At 45.8% G+C, this 18861-nt stretch overlaps 1 protein-coding gene across 1 annotated transcript in view; it reads left to right on the forward strand.

Moving 5' to 3' along the window:
* AHCY (adenosylhomocysteinase) overlaps window positions 1-18861 on the forward strand; it is a 194800-nt gene that overhangs the window by 89290 nt on the left and 86649 nt on the right. The window contains exons 5-7 of the mRNA XM_078652177.1: window positions 16005-16117; window positions 17381-17588; window positions 18176-18263. Of these exons, the coding sequence (XP_078508303.1) occupies window positions 16005-16117; window positions 17381-17588; window positions 18176-18263 (409 nt within the window). The remainder of the gene's footprint in view (window positions 1-16004; window positions 16118-17380; window positions 17589-18175; window positions 18264-18861) is intronic.

The following is an 18861-nucleotide window of genomic DNA, read 5'->3' on the forward strand; positions in this document are numbered from 1 at the left end:
GTGCTGCGCAGGGAACTCAGGGTGCAGGGTGCGCTCACAGGGTGCGGAGGAACAGGGGATGACCACGCCACGAGGCCAGGTCCAACAGTGTCCGTGTATAGAAAACTGTTGGTGTGGAGAAGTAAATCTGGTAGGCCCCACCTTTTCAATTTAAGCCACAAGAGCTGGTGACTATATGATCAAATGCAGCTTTGAAGTCAAAGGTTAGATGTTGCTTGTGTTTAAATTGCTTACTTTGATCTGAAATAATGGCAGCCTCTAGTATATTTATTATTGTGCCTACATCCCTTTTTAAAGCCTGTTTGGTTTGGTGGGAATAACGTTTTTATCCGACCAGGTGGTTAAGTCTGTTAAGAGCAGGGAAGCGTAATATGTGTCCTCTGAGTTAAGGAGGACAATGAGACCCGAGTTTGCTGTATTTGCCCTCTGTCTAGCTTTTGTGTGGGATTTATTATTCAGCCCTGCCAATTCCCCAAGATTTTTCTGCTTAACTGAACTTCGCAGAATAACGGGACCAATATGCTTGACCAAAATTCTTTATCTTCCTTTAAGATCGCCAGTGGTAGGCCATTTGGGCCAGGAGCCCAATCTCTGCGTCCCTTTATTAGAATTTTACATACTTGTGTCTGGAGTGTGCCGTTTCGTTTTAGCTTGAGTCTGGGTAATTGGATATGGAAAGGGTTTGTTCATGGCTTTGATGCTGTTGATTAATTGAAAAGGTGGTAGTGATGAGGGCGACCCATGTTGATTCTGAGATATTGTAATTGTTTAGAGGTCTTGCTGCTGTATTGAGGTGTTGATTATTTCCCAGAAGTTTCTAGGGTTGCGATGCTTGGCAGCACATATAGTTTTTAACCAGAATGCCTCAGTGGCTGCAATTCTTGTATTCCCTTAGCTGCGTTTAGTATGCTTTCTTGATCCCTTTTAAACTCAGTTGGTGGTCAAAGGGACGCGCCTTAAGTTGTTTGGCTAGTTTATTTTGCACTCTTTTTAGCGGTTTGCATTGCTTGGAGAGGTGGCGTCCGGCTTTTTCCTCGTTATGATGGCCCGTAGAAGTTTGCTGGGGCATTTAAGCATTGCATTAGGAATGTTTTTGATAATGCTAGCCAGGATGCTGTTTACCTTGCATAAAAGGGAATTTCCAGACTTTACTTTCATACATTTCCTCATTCCGCACTTTCAAAACCACAACACTAGTGATGGGTTATGTTAACTTTGATATTTTATGCACCATGTTTTGAATTCATGCCTTTGTAATCAAACGAATGTTTTAAGTGCTGTGAAAACTGTTCTCCTTGATTGGGAGTGATACCTAAGCAGTGCAAACGACGAATGCATTTCGTACATTCTGATTGAGGATCGAGTGCGCACAAAAGCCTGTTGATGTGTAGCAGGGATGCGTTTTTTCTTGGGATAGACTAGAGCATTGGTCGAGCGCGCTGCTGTGCTTCTTGCACTGCCTCCAGCTCTGCACGGCCCATGAAAAGCCTGAGGGGCTCAACCCATGTAAAGCCTGAAGGCCTATGCCCAGAGACGTTTTAAGGCATGGGCAAAGTGGGCTCTGGCCCAGGGCTTCAGCCTTTCAGGGCAGCCCCTGACCGAGCTAGCTAAACAGATTTTTTTAACTACCGTTTTCCTTTCATTTATTTTAAATGAGGATTGTGTATGAGAGTCTGAGACATTTTTCAGGGAAATGTATGTTTAATGCAACATCCATATAAAAGTTTCTTTTTGTTCAAAATAGGACCTCACATTCGAGAAATGGGAGAGCGTCACAGAAATTATTTGCAGTACCATTAGTGAGCTGTTGCAATGTGTTAAAATATTGAAAATACACACAACTCTGAATACTAGATGTAAACACATTTAGAAGTGGAGCTGCTAAAGTGGAACCGCGGCCTGCAGGGTTCTCACTGCTGCTCGAGGCCTGGAGAACAGGACTGGGGTCTGCGTGCGTTTACGGTGTGGCGCCTCATTCCGTATTTTTTTTTGGGCAACTGTCCCTAGGGTATTTGGGTATTTTATTTGGCTGGTTTTAGTGCGGTCAGTTGGCTATTAGTGATGGACTCCTGTCCTAGCGTGGCTTGATAACCAGCGCTGCTTCGAACTGGGCAACCAGGTTCGAGTCTCGGCGTCGGCCCAACATGCATGTGTCCTTGTTTCATGTAACTGGTGCTCATGTGAAGGTACCAATAACTTCGGGTCGAGTTCGCGCTATATAAAACTGCAAAATAAAAACTGATTGCTATCTACCTCAATGACCACTGGAGGGTAGTATAGTGCTTGTTTAGTTATTTGCTTTCCTCCTCAACTCTCTTCATACTTGGAATGTATTCTGCTTCTTTAAACTGTTTCCTAACAATTCATTTATCTTGATAAGGAATGTATTGCCCTCAATCGCCTTAATAAATTGCAGACGCACACTTTGTAAATGCTCATCTGAGCTTTTATATTGCATGTTGGTGCCCTCTACCCAACCTCGCATTTTCCAGAAAAGCCCTGTTCTTTGAAACTACATGATCACCTGGTTGTTCGCACGAGCCGGATTCTCAAAAAGGCAATATCGGCATACTTTGCTTTACCTCCTGGCTTGGGTGCAGAGCTACAATTTGTTGCCTGCTTGGAACTTTCCTTTGTTATGCAGAACCTGTTGAAAACGCAGCTTTCCGGGCTAAATTCTGAAACTTTTTACAGTTTAATTTTGGGTTGGCAAAACACACACGTGTATTTCGCACAATGAATAAAAAGTGCATAATGTGTTTTTTTTTGTAGAAATGCGCCCCTCCCTTGAGTAATCCCATCACTTACATTGCTAACCAGTTAGGGAGTTCACCTTCCCCTTAGTGCCCTGGAAAAGAGATAAGCACTTTAGCTTGAGGAGTAAAATCTCCAATTGATTCTAGGGTGGTAAAGGCTCTAAAAACTTGTGGATGTCCGTAAATGGGTACGTTTGTGGTTTGTATGGCATTCTTGTGGTGATTGCTCTCTACACTCCCATCGGACAAAAGCAACTTTTTAAAGGCAAAAATAGTTTTGCAGTCCTAAAACTATCTTTTTCTAACCTGCAAGTCCAGCTTGAATTCACTAATAACTTAAAATGAGCTCGATTGATATTTTGATGTGTGATCGTCTTTCCTCCACCCTAAAGTTGTCTCAAATCACGGGGTGGGCATCAGGCACAGGAGAGGTCGAGGCACCAGAAGAGAGGGTCTTGAACCATTTCATACTGGAGTTCTGATGTGTATGTGCTCTTAGGTTAAGAAAAAGATGGCCTCTGTGCCACAGGCAGGTGATCGACTCACTGGGACAACTGGAAGGCCGCAGGGCTCTGTCTGCCAGTTGCATTTCAGAAGAGCTTGGGCAACCTTTTAGACGTAACTAACCCAGTAATACAGGCATTTCTTTAAATCTTGATATTCCTGTTTTGAAGAACATTTATTATTTGGATTAAGTGTTTACTTTGAAATTCAACGTTTACTGTAAAAAGTCAGAAGACGTGCTGGGGCAGCTGGGTGTCGAATATGCCAGGGATAGTCTTTGTATTCAGGTTTGCAGGAAAGTACTATACAGCAGCAGCATTATTAACGGAGTGACGCATTCTTATTTCAAGAATGGCACTGCGAAGGCAACCAAGGGCACAACCTTTGAGTAATAACATACCTTGCAGCACTGCCAAGTACCACGCATCAGGAGTTAGACTAATGCATTATAGAGAGGTGGTCTGCATCACTGCACTAAGATGCAAAGTCATGCATTTATTGCGCCTCCTGAAGCTTTAAAGGCAGACGCTGCTATAATTAGCACTGAACAATTCATTGCAACATGGACTACGTGCCAATGGCAGAACCATAGAGTGACTGACAACTCAAACTGCTGCACACTGCCTGCTGCCTCCCCTGTTGATTTGTTGAGAAGTTTTCAGTCATGATGGTCTCTGCCAGGTGGGTTCTGGGGGCTGGCTCAGCTGCACTCGCTGGCTCCAATCACCAGGCGTCTCAAACTGCCAGAAGGTAACCCATGAGTAGCCCAATCAACGTAGACTACTTAATATGCGGGAAGCCCACCGCGTGAGTGGGTGGCAGTTTGCGGTAAATGCCAACAGTGGTGACTGCAACCAAGCCTCTCAGCATTATGCCGAAGCCAGACTGTGGCGGCAGCTGCTTGCCAGAGAGACTCATATGGCTCTGTCACATACTCTCAGGTCTGTAGAATGATCCCATTATTTATCCATGAATCTGAAATATATTAATTTAGAGCGTTGCTGCCTGAGCCGCCTGTTGCAGAGCTCTGCTCGCTGCTCTCCTCTGGGTTCCATTGCACATTTAAAATTGAGCGCTGGGCTAGTCACAAGAAGGGAAGACTCACTAGGACGCCAGACTCTGACTAATATCTGACAGCAAGAAACATATATTACTGAGGCAGTAGACACACTGTGAGCACTTAAAGCAGCAAAGGAGCATCTGCACAGTACAAAGCACTTCTCGGCGTCCGGTCCTGAGCCTCATAGCCTGCAATAAATTCAAACCTGTCCTGTAGGACCTTTCCGCCTCACTCAGCCTAGTTTAGTCTCAAATGGTTCCGCCGGTGCCCCTCACTTCTGTTTGAATCACCCAGCAGCATGGTGGGTGCCCCTCACTTCTATTTGAATCACCCAGCAGCATGGTGGGTGCAGTCAGATCAGCCCAATGTCATTTAAATGTTTAATATCCTGAAAACTGCAAGAAAATACAAATCTATGATTTGCTCTCACAGTCCAATACACTATTATAATTTTATGTAATGCCTACTCTATATTTAAAGCCAATCACTAAATGTTCATATTGCTGGTACTCTCTTCCTTTTCCTTCTCCTATTCTGCCAATTCAAGAACGTTTGGCAGAGTATCATCTAGCCTTCATCCAAGAGGAAGTTACAGCCCTCTGGCAAGGGAGCTATAGCAAGAGTTCTGATTTCAGAAGAAGGCAGTCATTGCTACTCCCGCTACTTTCTGATTACAAAAAAGAACAAAGGGTTGCGGCCCATTTAGGGACTTCAGACCGTCAATCTCTTCTTTGAAAAGGAGAAATTGAGGATGCTCACGTTGGCTCACGTCTTGTTTGCCCTAGACTAAGAAGACTGGTTAGTAGCGTTTGACTTGCAAGATTTGTATTTTCACTTCCCCATCCTACCGGGCCACAGGCGTTACTTGCAGTTCAAGGTAGGCCACAACCACTTTGTTTATCGTGCTACCTTTAGGCCTTACTTTCACCCCTCGGGAGGTCACAAAGATGATGGTGGTTGCAGCTCATCTACGCATGTTGGGGGTGTCACTCTTCCCCTACCTCGACGACTAGCTGTTGAAGGCACCTTCCCCCCCCAAGGCTGTCACCTCCCAACTCCAGACTACGGCGGACCTCCTGCATTTGCTGGGTTTCTATATAAGCATGCCAAAGTCACACCTCCCTCTCAGATGCTCCCTCTCATTGGTACTGTTTTGGACACAGTGCAGTTTTGTGTTTAGCCTCCCGAGCAGCAAATACCGGATACTCAGGCTGTGATATTGATGTTTCTTCTTTTATCTTGGATTTTGGTGAGATTGACTCAGAGGCTACTGGGACTCATGGCTTCTTGCATGCTGTTGAATAATCACGCCAGGTGGCGTATGTGAGCTCTGAAGTGGGACCTTAAGTTCCAGTGGGGACAGGAGCAGGGGAATGTCTCGGACATGGGTCAGATCTTGGTGATAACTGCAAAAGACCTGTAGTGGTGGTTGAAGAACCGCGATTAGGTCAGAGACAGACCCCTCTCCCTTCCCCAACCAGATCTCACAGTAGTGACCGGTGTATCACTCCTGAGATGGGGCGGCCAGCTGGGAGAAGTGGAGATCCGGGGATACTGATCTCCAAATGAGTCGGGGCTCCACATCAGTTTGATGGAGCTTTGGGCGATCTTGCAAGCATTGAAAGCATTTCTTCCCTGTGTCAATGGGAAGTTAGTGCAGGTGTTCACGGACAACACCGCCATGTGGTACTGCAACAAGCGGAGTGGGGTCATGGACCCTTTGTCAAGAAGCCCTGCGTTCTTGACTTGGCTGGAACAGGACATAATCCTGGTGGTTCAACACCTGGCAGGTTCTCTGAATCCCAAGAAGACTAACTCAGCAGTCGATGCCTAGCGGATCACGAATGGCGTCTTCAGTCTGAGATGGCGCAAGGTCTTTTTCAGCAGTGGGGAAAGCTCTTTGTTGCATGTTTGTTTCTGAAGAGAACGCACAATGTTGGCAATTTTGCACGCTGGAGTTTCCAAGGCGGCAATCACTCTGCGACACTTAATCTCAAGTAGAGTTCAGGCCTTCTGTGTACCTTTCCACCCATACCAGTTCTTCCCAGAGTTCTGAAGATAAACAATTTACCGGGCCCAAGTCATTTTTGTGACTCCGGACTGGGCAGAGAGTCCTTTATCCAGAGCTGCTTCAAATGAGCATCTATCCTATGATTCGGCTGACGGTTCGGGAGGATCTTCTGTCGCAGCAGCAGGGGAGAGTCCTCCACCCTAACTGGTCAACTCTCCGCCTCCATGCGTGGAGATTGAGCGTCAACAGTTTATAGCTTACAGCCTTACCCCCGAAGTTTGTAATGTTATTTTGGCAGTCAGGTGGCCCTCTACTAAGACTGGATACGCCTGCCATTGGCAAACGTGTAATATAATGTACAGAAAGGTCTATCGACCATTTTTCTGCTTCTCTATCTACTGTTCTTCTTTTCATTTTTACCCTTGCACAGCAGTGCTGTGCCTAGGGTACAATCAAGGTTATCTTTGTGCTCTGTCTGCATTCTTGCGGCTGCAGGACCAACCTTCTTTATTTAAGTCCTCTATTGTAAATAGGTTCTTAAAATGGCTTGCAAATGTTTCCAACTGCGCCCTTTGTCATGCCAAAGTGCAACCTTCATTTGTTCCTCAGATTTCTCATGTGCTCTCCAAGCTGTTACACAATTGTCGCCTCTGCCTGCTTACCATCAAGACAGCCTTACTAGTGGCAATAACAGCCTGGAGGGTTAGTGAATTGCAGGTTTTGACCTATATTTATAAGGTGGTGCTTTGCACCCGTGCTTCATTCTTACAAAAAGTAATTACCCTATTCCATTTGGGTCAATCAATCACCCTGCCCACCTTTTTCGCTCCCTCTCATCCCTCTAAGGAAGATAATTGACTCCACCCCAAAAAGAGCTTTGGCATTCAACCTTGACCGCACAAGATTTCCCAGTGGATGACCAACTCTTTGTAGGTTATGTAGGAGGTAAAAAAAAGTCTGGCAGTTCAGAAAAGTTTCTCACTTGGTCATTGTCTGCAGACCCCCCTGCATATTGCTGCATAGATTTGCAAATTTAGCGGCACAAAATTTGAAATTTAGCCTCATTATTGCGGCACTTTATTTAACTCTTAATCATTCCTTTTCAGCCCTAAATCAATGGAACATGTTTTAGCATAGTATTCCACTTTGAAATTGTCATATTTAAAGTTTCTGCAGCTCTAAGGAAGCACAGCTCCAATCTACTAACCTTGTGGGAGCGGGCTATATTTCTCTCGAGGGTGTTCTAGCAGACATGTATGCACCCCTGGCGGGGCACCACTTTCACCACTCTCGGGTTTCAGTCACACAGCTCCCTTCACACTCTGGTTTCAGTCACGCAGCTCCCTTCGCTCCCTGGTTGAAGTCACACAGCCCCCCTTCGCAGGGGCATAACAATAGTCCCAGCAGAACCTGCGGTGCGCCCCGAGCTCTATGGACCCCCCTCAAGCACTGTGCACGGCATGGGAGACTGGTAATAAGGGTCGTTCCTCTAAAAATGATGCAGCAAAAGGAAAATACCGAAAAGATGCTCACCACAGAAAATAGTTTGAGTTTTGGGGGGGATGGGGCAGCTACGTATGTGCCGGGCAGGTGTATGGAGTGATTTGCCTTTGAGGCACAGACCGTCTTACTGATGTCACGATGGTGGGCGTGATCATTACCCCAGTATTGGAACTTTCATAGATTCCCATGCTTTGTATCATTCCCTGTCGTCGGAATGGGAGCCTCGGTAAATAAAAACATATCATAACCATAGGTACAAAAGAGAAAATCAGGCCTAGACCTCATCTCATTGTGTAGCATATCAACCTCTTTGTGTAAAAGAGCCCAAACTTTCTGCAACAACCAATCAGAACAGCCTCACCCTATAGAACTTTCCTGAGAGCCTCAGATTTTTCTACTACATGTTGTGCTAGGGAGTCTCCACTGAGCTCTGCTCAGTTTTCTTTCTTTACTACTTGATTCTTCTACAATTTTATTTGTCAAACTAAAATGTCTGACAAGGAGAAGGCGGCTTTGACAGGCCCTGTGCTACCTGTGCCAAAAAGATACCTTTTGTGGAGGACAAGCATGATGACTTTATCTATTGCCTGTATCCAGACCACAAGGCCACTGATTGCAAGATCTGTAGAACTTTTTCTACAAAAACATTGAGACAGGGAGGGCCGCTTATTGACTTGGCTACAGAAAATGAAGTCACGGAAGGAGGTGCTGTCTTCGGATGAGGAGGACTCTTCATCGGCTACATCCTCCAGAAAATCCAGAAAGAGGGGTAGGTCTCCTCCCTCTACTTCTTCTGGGGCCCCTGTCCAAGCCCATCATAAGATCTCTGATAGGTCTGAGAGGGCTAGTCCCATTAAATCTCCTCACCGAGGTGAAAAGGAGAGGCTGGGACAGGCTGCTGAGGTGGACACAGCCAAGAAGGTGAAAAAGGATACTTCTGTTCCTTCTCAACCATCCCAAAAGGCGAAGGAGAGCAAGACACTGGCTGTTGTCTCTCAGGATGGAAAGCCTGACAAAAAGCAGCGTCCGTCGACGACTAAATCAGCAGGTACGTCGACGACTTCTTCTCAGAAAAGCCTGTTTTCTCAGGTGGCTCCGTCGACGGGACCGTCGACGGTGGCTGCGTCGACGATGATGACTTTGCTGACGTTTAAGGTGACTTCCTGCTTGTCGACGATGTCATCTTGACGTCGACGATGATAATGACGAGAGTGGTGTCGACGGCTGCTTCGACGACTGGGACGACTACGTCGACGGCATCTGCTGCAATGTTGATGACGGTGAGTTTGTCGACTATCAATCCACAGTCGACGATTCCACCGGCGACGATTCCACCGGCGACTATTCCGCCGACGACGATTCCGTCGACGACTACTCCGTCGACGACTACTCCGTCGACGAGGTCGCCGACGATTCAAAAAATCCACATTTCCTTGAAAAAGCATCAAATAACGCCGGAGGTGACTTCTCCTAGGCGAGTTGCACCTTTGCCTCCTACTATGCTGTTAGATGAGGAGTCTGATGACTAGGAGGATGATAATCCTTATGGGGATGCCTACAGTCCCTCTGACTTAAATGTGAAGTGTCAGGATACAGACACTGAAGAATATTATGAACACCAATATGTCCAGCAAGGTAGACCTCCTCAAACCTTCGGACAGGACATGGTGGCCATACCATCCTCTCTAGTATCGGATTTGCAGTTGATGTTGCAAGATTATAGAAATAGGTTTCCTTCTCAACCTACAATACAGCAGGAGCAGCCTCCTTCTCCTGTTAGACCTCTTGCTCCTGCAATCATTGTGACAACGGTGACCCCACGGATGGTGGAACCGGAACCCAGACAGGAAACCCAAGACATGTGGATAATGTTTCTTCTGATGATGATCAGGAAAAACCTACGCATGATCCAGATATGGATTATGATGGTGGTCCTCAAGATCCGGATGTGGTAGGACAGGATTCGGCTACCTCGCCACCTGCTGACATTGGGGGGTTTCCATAACCTCATGGAGGGCATCTAAAAGATTTGGTCTGCCGATCACGACGGTGCAGACAGACTGCTTCCTCTATGACTTTAAAGAACCCTACAAGAGGTCAGTCCGTTCTATACCTATAATAGAACATGTATGGTCCGAGGGGGTAAAAATAATGCAAAATCCAGCGACAGTCATTCCTGTTCTTCCCCGGCTGGAGAAGAAATATAAGGCGCCGGCAGGCAGTCCAGCATGTCTTCTCGGACAACCTAAACCGGATTCTGTCATATCTCAAGCGGCACAAAACAAATCGAAAAATCCTTCTACGCCTCTTACTACGCCTCCGGACAAGGACGGAAGGCGCTTGGACAATGTAGGGAAGAGATTCTCCTCTATGGGCAGCATCCTGGTTCGTGCTGCCAATGCTCTGGCCATCCTGGGCAGGTATGATCGCCTGATGTGGTGCGATCTATCACAGTTTGTGGAACAGCTTCCGAACTCCACAAAGGAGGAAGCCAGGAAGGTGAAGATGGAAGGAGAAAGGTCCTCGTCAGAGGTGATAGATTGTGCTATGGACATAGCGTCTACGGCTTTTCGTACTCTGGCTGGATCAGCTGTGCTACGACGTCAGGGCTGGTTGCGGGCAACCTGGTTTTGCCAGGAAGTCCAGAACAAGATCTTGGACTTGCCATTCGATGGGGAAATGCTTTTCGGAAAGCATGTGGATGACGCCCTTCAAAGCATTAAGGATACGGACACTGCAAAATCCTTAGGATTGTTGAATTATCGTAAGGTGCCCTTTAGAGGTGCGAGGGGGCAGAGATTTTTCCTCTTATAGAGGTGGCAGCCAGCAGAGATATTCATCGCAATCCTCCCAATCATACCAACAACAGTATTCAAATCAATGCCAGGGCCAGTCGGCGTCATTCTCTCGTCAACCGCAGAGAGGACGTCACACTTGTCAAGGAAGAGACAATTCCAAGAGGAAATAGCAGCCTCGCGGCTCTTACTACTGTTCCTGCCCCACCGATAACAGTGGGGGGCATAATTTCATATTGTCTAGACAGCTGGAGAATTAGAACATCGGACCAGTGGGTCTATATTGTACAGTGTGGCCATACTTTGGAGTTTCAAAATCTACCTCCAACCAGAGCTCCAGGCGCCAGTCAAACGAAACATCTGAAAATTGCTACGTCTCGAAGCCCACCAGCTTTTTATCAAGGGGGCGATAGAGCCTGTACACCTCTTGCAGAGAGGGAGAGGGTTTTATTCCAGGTTCTTCCTGGTTCGCAAGACGACCGAAACATGGCGCCCCATATTAGATCTACGAGAGCTCAACACTTATCTCATCAAACTATCTTTCAGGATGGTCACTCTCCAGGATATTCTTCGCCTGCTAGATGCAGGGGACTATATGGCGACTCTGGATTTAGAGGATGCTTATTTCCACGTGCCGATCCACCCAGCTCACAGGCAATACTTGCGATTCACAGTAGGCAAGAGCCATTTCCAATTCAAAGTACTTCTTTTTGGTCTCCGGTCTGCTCAGAGGATATTCACGAAGGTATTGGCTCCAGTAGCAGCTTTCCTCAGGAAGCAATCTCTGGAGGTTTTCCCTACCTGGACGACTGGCTAGTCAAAGCTCCATCTTTCCAGGAAACTTCCAAGGCCATTGCAACAAACATTCAATTGTTCAATCACCTGGGCCTTCAGCTCAACAAGAACAAGTCAGTTCTTTAACCGTCGGGGTCCACAAGGTTTCTAGGGGCAATTTTGGACACAACACTCTACAAGGCGTATCCAACAGATGAACGTCAAAACAAATTGATGCGTTCGGCTCGCCACTTGCTAAAAAAGAAATCCATTACAGTTCGGATCTACAAGTCCCTGCTCGGATCGATTTCATCCTGCATACCATTAATTCTACATTGCAGGCTTCGGCCTCTGCAAGAACAGCTCGACGAACAATGGTACCAAGCAGAGGGCTCTTTCGACGACAAGCTTACTGTGACGCCAGAGATAAGAGGCATGCAAATGGTGGTTAGTAAGAAGCAACATCGCGAGGGTTTGACTTTCATGCTTCCTCCGACCCCCATGGTTCTCACCACGGATGCCTCATTGGAAGGCTGGGGAGCGGTGCTCCAGGACCTCCAAGTCAGTGGGCATTGGGATCCAGGTCAGCGCCAGTGCCACATGTACCTGTTTGAGCTCAAGGCCATCCGATTAGCCTTGCAGGCTTTTCTGCCACGGATTCGGAATCATTCAGTGCTGGTCCGGACGGACAACACTACGGCCATGCACTATATCAACAAGCAGGGGGGAACAAGATCTCAGACTCTATCCAAAGAAGCTCAACTAATTTGGGATTGGGCGATTCTTCACAAGATTGCTCTGACTGCAGAACGCCTTGCAGGTTCGCTCAATGTAAGAGCGGATGCGCTAAGTCATCAGAAATCGATCAACCACGAATGGGAGTTAGACCAAACCATTCTGGAAGAGGTGTTTTCAATCTGGGGGACCCCGAGCATAGACCTGTTTGCGATTCCGGAGAACACCAAATGCCGGTTCTAAGCAAGCAGGGATCACCATCCGGGGTCCTTGGGGAACGCGCTTTCGATTGCCTGGTACGGCGCATTCTTACGCTTTTCCTCCGATACCTTTAATCCAGAGGTTAATCCGGAAGATCAAGGCGGAACCGTGCAGAATGATCTTGATTGCACCAGCGTGGCCCCGGCCGTTTTGGTACACGGAGCTCCTCTTGCTCTCTCAGGATCATCCCATTCGCCTGCGGCAGATTCCTTCCCTGTTGTCGAGGTCTCAGCGTAGAGTACTCCATCCGGACCCGAGCTCGCTTCACTTAGCAGCGTGGCTCCTGAATACAGGGAGTTCCGAGATTTGAACCTCCCCAAGGAGTGTAGGGACGTCTTGGCTCGAGCTCCAAGTACGAACAAGACGTATAAAGCAAAATGTAAAAGATTCTGCATATGGTGTCGGACACAACATCTTCACCCTTATACTTCAGCTCCACATCAGGTGTTACCATACTTCCTGTTCCTGGCAAAATCTGGATTGGCTCATTCTTCTTTGACCGTTGATCTGGCGGCTATCTCAAGATTCAGGCGGACATCTTCGGGTCCTTCTCTTTGGTCCGCTAGGATTGTCAAGCAGTTCTTAAAAGGCCTGTTTCGGATGTATCCACCAGTTTGTCCTCCGCCGCCTATTTGGCAGCTTAATTTGGTGTTAGCTCAGCTAATGAAAGCTCTGTTTGAACCCATCCACAAAACGGACCTTAAATTCCTATCTGGGAAACTAGCTCTTCTGTTTGCATTGACCTCTGCCAGGAGGGTTAGTGCGCTTTAGGCGCTGTCTATAGTGGAACCTTTCCTTCAGTTCAAGCGGGATGTCATAATCCTTCAAACAAATCCAAGGTTCATCCCAAAGGTGCAGTCTGAATAAACCATTAATTTTAAAGTCATTCTTTCCGCGACCTACTTCTCCAGAAGAAAGATCCTTGCATTCTTTGGACGTTCAACGGTGTTTAAAGTTCTATTTAGAGCGCACTACATCTTTTAGGAAATCCTCACAACTGTTTGTGTCTTACAGTGCCCCGCGGAAGGACTTTCCGCTAACCAAGGCCAGCATTTCCCGCTGGATCTCCAGTGCTATTCAGTTCTGCCACCAAGGAGCAGGCAAACCACTTGAAAGGAAAGTCCGAGCCCATTCAACAAGATCAGTAGCATCTTCGGTGGCTCTATTTTCGGGAGTCCCTATAAAGGGCATCTGCAGGGCAGCACCGTGGAGCAGTACGCATACCTTCATCACACTACTGCCTAGAGTCTACAGTGAAGGATGACGCTGCTGTTGGTCAAGCAGTCCTCAGGAATCTTTTTCAATAAGAGGTGAGCTTTCCCTACAATCCTCCTTCCTGTATATCACATTTTGTAACCGCTATTATGTTCTTTTTTTGGTTTTTATGGTAACATTTTATGATTTGTTTTCTAGGAGCATAACTCTATTGTCATGTCATGAGATTCATGTAACAAAATGTGCTTTTATGGCTTACTGCTAGCTACCCTGATACAAAGCATGGGAGTCTATGAAAGTTCCAATACTGGGGTAAGAAAACAAGTTACTTACCTGTAACTTTGGTTCCCCAGTATTGATAACTTTAATAGATTCCCATGCGCCCACCTTCCTCTCCTGGGAAAGCTCAGCGTTTTTACAAGGATAGTGGCTGTTTGCACAACGGCTACGAAAATCTGAGGCTCTCAAGAAGGTTCTATGGGATAGGGCTGTTCTGATTGGTTGTTGCAGAAAGTTTGGGCTCTTTTACCCAGAGGTTGATATGCTACAAAATGAGATGAGGCCTAGGCCTGATTTTCTCTTTTGTACCTATGGTTGATATGTTTTTTATTTACCGAGGCTCCCATTCTGACGACGGGGAATGATACAAAGCATGGTAACCTATGAAAGTTACCAATACTGGGGAACCAAAGTTACAGGTAAGTAACTTGTTTTCTTGTAAGCGTGGCTTCTTATGCTGGTACTGTGGTATTGGCTGATTTTGCCCAGGGCTGTAGAAGTACAGCAGAGCGATAAGCGGGGCAAGGAAAGGTCAATGTTGAGGGTGGCCAACGCAGGCACAATGATAGAGCAGTCTCCACCCACGTGGTTCAATTATTACGTTTTCCTGTCATTAGGTCATATGTTTTACATCAATGGTGAGAAAAACGCATCTGGTAAACAGTAAGCTCCTTTCTTTGGACGGTCCAATTCAGTCAATTTGAGCCAAGGATCTGTGTGTGTTTCCTGGCTGGTAAAATTAAAATGGCTGTGCCAGAATGTCATTCACAATGGCAGAACAAAGAAGACAGAACTGTACACCTCTTTCCAAGCCATCTTTAGAATTGGTAACAAGTGCTGCATGGTATTTTACTCATGCGCACTAACCATTTCGGTGCTCAATCTGAATAAGTGATATGCATAGGAGGCATGACTTGTGTAAGTACATCCCTCATACTACCAGTGTGGTTTGCCCGTGGGTTAAAGAGTGGTCCGTTTAACAGAAGCACTGATGGGCTGAAGCGAAAATACAAGACATGATCAAAGAAAATTGCAGAAACAGCAAATAATTTGGGGGTCTACATTAGAGCACTCTCATACAGTTAACTACTTTCTCAATGAAAAACATGTCCATATCAGTAAAGGAAGATTTGACTCTGCAGTGTCTTAACTTTCTTTTTTTTGGGTACTGTAGGCAGAGCTAGACAAGACGACAATCTACAGTACCCTGGCATAGGAATCCTAAGGCATGAAAGAGTGATTTGTCAAATTTCAATACAGAACGAGTGACCTGGGTGTTTATTAATAGTACACGTTGTCGTCCATTTATTGACCAAAAGAAAGCGACCAGTATCAAAAGTGGAATGCAACAGACACAACATATGCACAGCATTTTCACATACATACACATGCGTATCATATGCACATTCTTAATTGAACGCTCAAACCATAATATGGAGAATTAGGCAAATGAGGCTGAGAGCCGAATTTCTCAGTGAAAGAGCAATACCTGTGTGTTACCTCTGAGTGGCAGGATGACCACACCTTGAAGAAATGCAACCACGATGAACTGTTATTCCTCTGTCTGTTCTCTGTTTCGATCATTTCCTTTTCGCTCCCTTGATTCTTGTATTCCCTTCTTTTAGCCATAATGCTTCTTTCTATCTTATAATTCATACAGTTCTCATTATTTACCTTGCCACTTACCTATTCTTTGTCTCCTATAATTAGTCTTTTACTTTTTTCCTCTTTCTCTCCATTTTCTTTCCCCTTCCACCTCCCTCTTAACTTCATTATCTTTTTCTTTTTTCTCTTATTCTGTTCCTTTTGTTCATTCCCTTCTTTATTTCCTTTTTGTTTCATCCACTGCTTTTTTCTCTCATCAGCTATTGCCATTTTAAATTACAATGCATTTTTTTTGTTAATCATAATGTCATTTACAATGTCAAGAGCTCAAAATAAGGTCAGTGCGAGACCTATTGCATTGTAAATGCTTGTTCTCAATCCGGTGATATAGGAATTGATAGCAAGCACTGTATAGCAAACAACTTTGCTCTCCTGAGTAGCAGGGCCCCAGCTATTGAAATCATGTTAGAAATGGTACCTACTGACTGTTTTCTCCTCTTCATCAGGAATCAAGGGAATTTCCGAAGAAACAACTACAGGAGTGCACAACCTGTACAAGATGAACACCAGCGGTGCTCTGAAGGTGCCTGCCATCAACGTAAACGATTCCGTCACCAAGGTGTGTGTGGTCATCTTGCGAATTTACTTTCGAATTTACATTACGATATTTCGCCCTCAAAACAGTTCCACTCCAACCTCCCAGTGCAGTACCTCAGAGGTTATTCTACCCTTCGTTTCCTCGAAGTTCCTCTGCCCCAACCAGGGGTTGCTCTAGGCTCATGGAGGCCCTGGGCAGGGAGCGTAGGTAGGGGGCCCTGGAAGAGGGGGCCGGGCGGGACAGAGCACGGAGGCCAGTGATGAGGGTGGGGTTCAGGGTGTTTGGAAGTGGAACAGAGCCGGAGGCCACCAAATCCCTGCCAGGGGCCACCACGCAAATATGTATCCATCCTCAGAGGATTATTATATTAAGGATATATATTGGTGTGGTGGCCCCTGGGGTTTGGTGGCCCTGTGCAGGTGCACAGCTTGCACATGCCTAAGGCCGCCCCTGCCCCAACCACAGACTTTTTGCCTTCCGTGGTGAAGTAGATGTTGTATTGCTGTGAATGTTGTAGTGAACACCAGTGCTAGAGTAGTGTCTGACTGCCTCACGGCAGCTGCTGTTCATTTACTATGTGCACTTGTGTGTTGTTTTTCAGGTGAAAAATAAGGGACAACGTTATAAATCATTAAATATTTATTGACTGTTTTTCAGTGCTTGTTTAAATTGCTTAAAGGTTCAAATCAATCTGGTAGAGCGGGAAATTTCATCTTGTTTTGCTCTCTCCTTGATTTTGGTATTTCAGCCTTTTTTTCTTTGTGCTTCAATTTTTGTAACGCTTGACGCCCATTTGGGCTTCACCAAGACAGTCTATTTTAAACTACCATTCCTAACTCGGCAATCCCTTCATGTTGCCTAGCTCTCCGAGGCTTTGAAAATTTAACAGGGTGTTGCCTGTTGAGCACTTGTACCTCATGCGTTCCTCGCTTTCCTCAGTGCACAAGTATACTCTAATGTACGTTGCAAATGTCTGTGCAAAGATTCCAGATGAAGCTCAATACAAACGACTGCATTGTGCATGTTCTCCAGCATTTCTTAGGATGCTCATTTAGTGACCACTTTATCAGATATCCAGTAGTGTGTTGTATTCAAGTCGCTATCCAGTGAGCTTGTGTACCTGTTGTGGTGGGTTCGTTCTAGGTGGGTTATGGCCCTTGGTATTAAGCAACATTAACCGACTACGATATTTCCATTTTGATTGTACACATTTCTGAGCCCAACTTGGATCATTTTCTGTTGATCTTTTGATAAAAATGTCCTCCTCCTTTTTTCTGGTTCCAGAGTAAATTTGACAACCTTTATGGTTGCCGAGAGTCCCTCATCGATGGCATTAAGCGTGCGACTGATGTCATGATCGCAGGCAAGGTAGCGGTGGTAGCTGGCTATGGAGATGTTGGAAAGGGATGCGCCCAGGCCCTGCGAGCCTTCGGTGCCAGAGTGATCATCACTGAAATCGATCCCATAAATGCCCTCCAAGCTGCGATGGAAGGTGAGGAAGGATGACATAGCCTTGGGTTTTGGTGGGCTTTATTTCTCTTTCAAATAAAAGTAAGATTGAGCTGCAAAATAGCAAGTTGCTGTTAAATTCTGTCTTTTCTCTTTCTCCTTTACTGCTCTCCTTTCTTCAAGTGACCGTGACTATCTGCTTTCATTACTGGGCGTTTGGAGGCCCTGAAAGGAGCTTGTGACCAATGTCCGCAGTTAAACATTCAATATTTGAGTTGGCTGGATGTGAATGGGCCGTTTTTGTGGTGTGACACACTGCTGGGCGCATGAGTGGCTGAAAAAACCCTCAAGTGAGAGGTTGAATAGATTAGTCCTCAAATCCTAGAAAACAACCACTTTGAGTGGCCTAATCGCTCAGTACAGTGGAAGTTTTCTTGTTTTCAGTGATTGGGGAGCACACTTTCTGCTGTCTTAACTTGCGATTCACTGAGGCTGACTCACGAGTCCTAGTTAATTTTTTTTATTGCCTTTATCTCTGAAGTGGACTTACGGGTCAGTCGTTCATTACATTTGCATATCGTCGTGAGGAGGTTTTCTCTCTGCTTGAACTTAAATACGTTTTTCTTTCAGGTTACGAAGTTACAACCATGGACGAAGCTTGCAAAGAGGGAAACATCTTTGTTACCACCACAGGGTGCTCTGGCATTATAGATGGCAGGTATGGATATTTCTCATAGTACAGCAGTTGGAAAGCCACTTGTCAGTCTGCACCTTTCTCCCCCTCTGTCTAATGTCTGTGTTCCTTTCTGTCACAACTGGGATCAGAGTGGGCTTGAATTGCACATCGCTCTTCAGAATCTTCAGTTCGCGTCCCAGTAAGCCTTCCTATTAGTTTGTGTCCCTTTGTAGTGTTTCATTCACTGATCCCATTGACGGACTGATTGTACTTATAAAGCGCACGAATGCCGAGGCGTCTTGGCGCTGTGTTAGAATAGAAAACTCGGACATGTAGCTGTAATTGAGGAGAACGTCTTTACTATGCATGTAGTGGTGCCATCGTTGAATAATGAGCTCGGCTGCTGTGGTGCTAGCTGTACACAAATAGTTTCCATTTTGTAATACTTTCTTTCCATCAATTCCCTGCTGTATGTCTGTTAAATGATATTGAATTTGACATGGTTTATTTATTCGCACATTGCTTAAAAATGTATTCCCTCCAGCATGTCCCCAAATCGGAGTAGAATGCATGTTGACAGTGCTTGCTGATTCCATTCACATGTTGAATAGCAGCATATGCTGAAGCAGTTATTGTTTAT

This window comes from Lissotriton helveticus, chromosome 7 (genome assembly GCF_964261635.1).
Source record: "Lissotriton helveticus chromosome 7, aLisHel1.1, whole genome shotgun sequence".
In the NCBI taxonomy this organism is placed as follows: domain Eukaryota; kingdom Metazoa; phylum Chordata; class Amphibia; order Caudata; family Salamandridae; genus Lissotriton; species Lissotriton helveticus.